The sequence below is a fragment of the Lupinus angustifolius genome, unplaced genomic scaffold, assembly GCF_001865875.1.
Source record: "Lupinus angustifolius cultivar Tanjil unplaced genomic scaffold, LupAngTanjil_v1.0 Scaffold_122_4, whole genome shotgun sequence".
Classification (NCBI taxonomy): domain Eukaryota; kingdom Viridiplantae; phylum Streptophyta; class Magnoliopsida; order Fabales; family Fabaceae; genus Lupinus; species Lupinus angustifolius.
This window is the reverse complement of record NW_017725084.1, coordinates 42,731-49,399: the sequence shown is the minus strand read 5'-3', so window position 1 is coordinate 49,399 and position 6,669 is coordinate 42,731. Positions and strand designations below refer to the sequence as shown.

The 6,669-nt window shown below is 28.1% G+C and overlaps 1 protein-coding gene across 1 annotated transcript; it reads right to left on the bottom strand.

The window, feature by feature from the left end:
- Positions 1–2,028: 2,028 nt before the first annotated feature.
- LOC109339958 lies at positions 2,029–2,822 on the bottom strand. Its single transcript, XM_019577518.1, has one exon. The coding sequence runs from the start codon at positions 2,749–2,751 to the stop codon at positions 2,125–2,127; it is 627 nt and encodes a 208-aa protein (XP_019433063.1). The 5' UTR covers positions 2,752–2,822; the 3' UTR covers positions 2,029–2,124.
- Positions 2,823–6,669: the final 3,847 nt, after the last annotated feature.

The window sequence follows — 6,669 nt, the reverse complement described above, 5'->3', positions numbered from 1 at the left end:
TCAATTCAATGTCATTTTTTCTTCTTGAAAAAAGGAGGTCAAATAGTTTTATTTATAATAGTTCTATTCATATTTATTTCTTTATCATCTGATCATTTCATTAGATACAAGAGGTTTGTTTCCACCCCATATTAAATTTTTATAGAATGAATAAATATAAAATATGTTTAACTAAATCCCCACCCTAATAATAATTACTAGGACCACATAACTGGGTAATAGGGTTTATGACTTATCTAAAAACACACGTAGTTTACTTTATATAATGTGACACGTACATGTAGTTTTGGGCTACCAAGTACCCTTATAATAAGTATCATCTTAAATGAAAGAAACTACTTTTATATGTTATTTATCGTATTTTTCATTAAATGGCTTTTTTCTTTTAAAAAGAAGGTCAAATATGTAATAAGACATTCATTTAACAGTCTTAACCGAATGAAAATTGGACCACTTTAAATCGAAAAAATTCTGGTCCAACCGTGTTAAACCGAATTAAACTGGGAAGTAAACCATACGGTTCACTTAAAAATAAAAAAATAGAAAACTAATATAATGTTTTGTTTTATTAAGATCCAAAAAAGATGAAATTATTATTACTTCAATATAATTATACATAATTACTAATTATATAAATTTACATTTATATATAACTATATATTTATATATAAAAATTATTAATTGTGTGTAGAATCACCTGGTCAGACCAGACAGTTTAACCATTTAAACCGATTAAACCTAAAAGATAACCTTGTGACATCCGACTGGTGTTTCAAAACATTAATAACTTTCACTCAACTAGGGGTAGTTGAATTAATTTATCTAAAACATATATTTTACTTTGGATTTGTTTGTGACCCACGTACACGTGTAGTTTTAGCCTTACCATTCAAGTACCATTATTATAACTAAATTTTTAATAATCTTAAATGAAAGAAACTACTTTCGCGTTGAGTTGCAAAAGAAAACAAAAAAATGTGGAAGTTAATTGTCCATATTGTAATATGTGAAAGACAATTGTGTAAACTAAATTACTTTTCTCCGTTTTAGTACAATATGTAAATAGGACCTAGTTCATCAACCATATAAGAGTTTTCTTTATAGACAACTTTTTTTCTTACATTAAATAAATTCCATTTAAATATGTTAATAAACTTAACTAATGGAAATACTTAAATCAAATCTATGTTTTACACTATGATAAGGATAATAAGGACAATGTTCTTATAAAATAAGTTTATATGATTTGATCTAACTTACATCAGTTTATCAATAAATTCAAATTAAAAAAAAAAACATTTGATTTAAGTTCAAAGAGAAACTTATTACCTGATAGTCTGATACTGTATAACCTAAATGATTGTGTGGAATTAAATATAATATGTGGAATATGTCATGTGTGTGATAAAGGGGATGAGTTAGCTCAACAACCTCATTTACATCAACATGCACACAAATAGAGCCATTACTACACTGAAAATCTTAAGAAATCTCATTTACTTCAAAATAACAAATGTGCATAGAAAATGGAGAAGTCAAATCAATAATTTAGCACCAGTCTCCTTCCACCATGGTTTGGTTCCATTTTCTCATCTCACATGGGGATCGTGTAAATTTCACTCATAATGTCACATAATCACATGAAATACAGCAAAGTTAGCATATATTCTACTTAGATTTTAGGTGTTTAATGCCAAAAATTAAATAATTGAATAAAAAAGCACTTGAATTACGATTTAGAATACTGGAGGGTCCAATAATTAGTAGAGACGATAACATGTAACAAAAACAAATTTCAAGAATCCAAATTTTTATTTATTTTTGAATTAAATAATTTAAGAAATTATAAAATCTTATTTCCCTTCACAATCACAATAAACCCAATTCTGAAATTAGAGTGATCTTTGAACAAAAGTAGACAAGCATTGGTTCCTATACTCATGTTAATATATTACATCACATATTTTCCAAAGACATACTTGTCTCACATATTTTATTTTCAGAGACAAATAACCAAAGAAAATAAAGTTTACAAAGAGAAAATTAAATACCTTTTTTTCTATCTTAGAACAACATGTACACAAGAAGATTTTGCAGCCACTCATCATGGATCATAGAAAATGCTTAAAGTGACCTTGGAGAAAAATGTTGATAGGTGCTTCTTCTTGAGTTTGGAATGTAAACTATAGATTCAGAAACACCACAAGTTCTTTTGCAAGAAGCATTAAAGTTAATAAAACCAAAAATATCACTAAAACTCCTTGAAACCTTAGCATCATTATTCCACAAATTTCTACATGTTTTTTCTCCATGATCATCCTTTGAACATTTGACCATTGCATCAAAAAAAGGATCTCTTTGAGAAGTACTTTGCATCGAATTCTTCTTCCGAATCCGGGTTTCTTCTTGATTAATCTTTTTAGAAGAGTGAAATGTGGAAGTAGGAGGGGGCAATGGAATGAGTTTCAATGAAGATTCTTGCTTCTTCTTTGAATTTTGATTTTTGGGTATTCCTGGTAAATGTTCCCAAGAAAATGGGACACCATAAAATCTTTGTGGGGTGGTAGGACTAAGGAAAGTATCATCATGAAAATAGAGTGATTCAAAGGAAGAAGAGGATGGAGAAAATGATGAAAGTGAAGAAAATGAAGGTGTTCTATGTGAAGACAAGTATTTGAAGTAGGTTTCACAGTGTTTTGGGACAACCTTGTTGTCATGGTTGTTGTGTCTTTGAGTTGATGAAGAATCCATTGTAATTTGTGAGAGGATTGAGAGAAGAATTCACAAAGATTTTTGTTCTTGTTAGCTTTGTTTTTATTCTCTTGTCGTTATTTGCACAATGTATCTAAGCATACATAAAAGACAATATACAAGTCTTATTTTATTCTTCTATCAATGAATTTAATGTTATTTAATAAATCGGAGAAAAGAGACGGAAAAAGGAAGAAAATATTGAACATTTCATGTACCAAACTCTATCTCAAATCATGTCTTGCACTAATAAAATTGAAGAAAAAACAATAAATGTTTAAATTTTTTTAATTTTCATATCATGTTTTATTAGTGCGAAACATGATTTGAGATATTAGTTTTTCTAATACTACCAAGGGTATCTCTTCACCTTATGGTAAGCAACCAATCTCTTTCAGGGTTCGTGGATGCCCCTTCCAATAAGTGTCGCTCTCAGGAATTAAATTTTTGACATTTTGATCATCCTAAGAATTTAGTGTGGCCTTACACTACTAAATCAACGCCTTGTTGGTATTTGAAAAATTATTTGACACAAAAATCCTTGGTGATTAAAAATTAAAACGGCCCTATAAGGACATAGCATTGATAAGGGTGGGATATTAGAAGGAACATAATACGAAAATCAGTGATGGTAGAGATGATATATAAGCTATATATGATATCTTATTAATGAGGCTAGTAACTAAGGAGTGGTTATGAAGAAAATCACATGGAGATGGATGGCAAAGGCATGAATGAAGAATTAAAGATAATACTCTATGGGTTAGGAACAATAGGCAAATCATTTTTGGTACAATAGGCAATAATTTTTGGAGAATACGCATATCATTTTTGGTGCAATAGGCAATAATTTCATTAATAAATACACATCAAAACATAAATGCAGCATAGCATGCAGTTGTGATCACGGGTCAAGTAATTTACCCTCTTGTCCAATTCCGGTTACTGATAATTCAGTGGTGTAAGATTTTATTAGATATCCAGAAAGATCAAAATATCAATGATTCAATTTTATAGAGCAATACTTGTTAAAATAGACAATCACATATCTAAAAATGATTAATTCATCATTCACAAGGTAAAAGAATACTCTCGGTATATAGTATAGAAAATAAAATTTTGGTTGTCCAAAGATTAAGTATATGGTCCCATTAATAGGTGATTTAAATTCATGGTTAAAAATCCAAGAGAAATTATTTTATACAGGGATATGAAATATATTATTAATTTTTAACTATTTTATCAGGTTATATTGCACACAAATATAATTAATATACATCTTTATATTAAATTTATGTAATATTTTTTATTTATACTTTAAGGAGGGAGAATAAGGAGTCAAAAATGATAAATAAATATCGGGAGATTTATTATAAATATTAGATATATCATTTCGCAATACAGAGTTAGTTTCTTATAACTTTTAATCTAAATTTTTAATGTTGAAAGTAACAAAAACTTTAAAATTAAATTGAGCATTAAGAGTAAAGTCTTCACTGAATATTAAGTAGTAATATATGAGATGACACAACCCCACATTATTGCATACTGAAAATATACCCAGCAAAGGTTTTAGTTGCATAGAAGTAAATTTTAAACAAACTAATTCAAATCAAAATGGTAGAAAAATAGCTTTAAAAAAAGTTGGTAGTCTATGAATTTATGGCAGAAAAATTTTAAGACATAAAATTTAAACAAATTAACATAAATCAAAATGATAGAATGTTAGCTTTAAAAAAAGTTGGTAGTCTATGAATTTTCTTAGAACAGCATGAATACAAATATATCTCAATTTTTTATTTACCTTTAAATATCAGAGTATCTTTTTTCGGTAAAAAATATTTGTGGCTCTACAAAATTTCACAAATTACTATAATATCATAAATTGATAAGAAAAATTATTTGACTCCATAAAATCACAAAAAAATAATATCAGAATGCCCTTATTATTTTTGTATTTTGTAAAAAAATGACATGTGATTGGTTTTTAGAGAAGAAAAATTAAAGAAAGATAAGTTGAGGGAAGAAAAATTGAGAGAAGAAAAATTGAGAGAAGAATTTTGAGAGGAAAAAATGAGTAGAAAATGTGGTGATTTTTTAGTTGTTTGGTATGATAGAAACGTGAAAGAAAGTAAAGAGAAAATAATATAATTATTATTAATAATGATATTTTCTTTGTACTATCAAGAGTATCTCGTCACCCTATGAGTAAGGAACTAATCCATTTCGTGATGTGTGATTGTACCTCTCAATAATTGTTTATCCCATGAATCAAACTTTTGACCTTTTGGTCTTTTTATAGATCTAGCAAAACTTTACACAATTAAACTAACGTTTTGTTGTTTATTGATAAAGATATTGACATGCATGTGTTAGTTTTTTTTTATGGAATTTTGGGAAATTATCAACATTTATAAGTGTGACTAACACGAATATGATTTTTTAAATGTATAAGGAGTTAGCGACGAGAAAATTTGTCACTAATTTTCTCGGACAAAGATCTGTTGTGTCAAAGTATGTCTCAAACCATATCCTAAACTAATAAAAACATCTTATATCAATTAAAAAAATTAAATATTCATTATTTTTTCTATTTTTCCTTCATCGTCATTGATTTGGGACATAGTTTGAGATATATTTTGGGACAGACGATCTTGGTCCAATTTTTTCTACTTGTTTTCCTCCCAATATTTGAGAGAAAACATAATGGCATGTGTCCCACCTAAGGGTGGAAACAGGCAAGTCAGGTCAGACTTTGCCTTAAAAATGCTCAACCTATATAACATATAGGAGTCCAAGTCTGACCTCTTAGCTAGTTTAAAAAAATTCAAAGCCTAGGTCTAACATGTTTAAAGGTTTGATATTGCCTGATATTACCTATTAGTATGTTTAAAGGCCTATTACACTATATAGTCATGAAATAGGCTATCATGTCTACATTTAAATGAACTTATAGGTATACTTTTAGTTGGACCCATCTAATTCTAATAATTAAATTATATTTTTGTATACATTTTTATATTAATATCACATATATAATAATATTACTTATATTAAAATAATATAATTTCAACATTCTTATATAATATAACTAAATAGACTGACATGTAAGGCTTAATAGGCCTTTTAGGTGGCCTAAAGCCTGATCTGACTTAGCCTATTATAGGCCAGGTAATAGGCCCCTGATAGGCGGTCTGACATGTTTCCACCCTTAGTCCCACCATTTTTTCTTTCTTTCTTTTCAAGGCAATCAAACAATGGAAAAGATTATTTTCATTCCTTTTACTTTCTTTCTTTCCTTCAATTTTCACCCTAAACAAACATAGCTTGAGTATTCACAAAACCGAATGATCAATTTAAAATCAAGAGGAGAGTTTGAGCTTAAAAAACTTACTAACAAAACCATGCAATCAAGTATGTTTGCACAAGAGAGCTTAAACTGTTTTATTATTTAAAGAACTTTTGTACTTGGTCAAAACTTAAGCGTCAATGCTAAAAGCAAATTTTGATGCAAGTATAATTATTGGAATGTTTAATAGATCATAATCCTTCTTTGAAAGAGTAGGACATTGACAACTTCAATCCTTCCAATAAGATAAGATATCATTCTCTCTGTGTTCTTATGTTTTTCATACTAAAAAATAAATAGAGAAATTTATTAAACTATGCATGCATATAAAATTTATAAAATCAACTTATATGAGCTTTTTGAAAATTGAAATAGTTTTACATGCGTAATGGTACGTGAAACTTCTTTCCTTTTCTCCTCGTAATGACGATGTAGTTTGTACTTATGAATGACTCTTATTGGATTCCAATACTTTTCAAATTTGGCTTTCATCATATAATCCATATAAATTCATTTTGATTTGATTCACCTTCTCCACATAAAATGTATCAACTTTTTCGTATAAATAT

Excerpts from the sequence above, each read along its gene's own strand:
- LOC109339958 (XM_019577518.1), bottom strand. The coding sequence starts at position 2,751 with ATGGATTCTTCATCAACTCAAAGACACAACAACCATGACAACAAGGTT.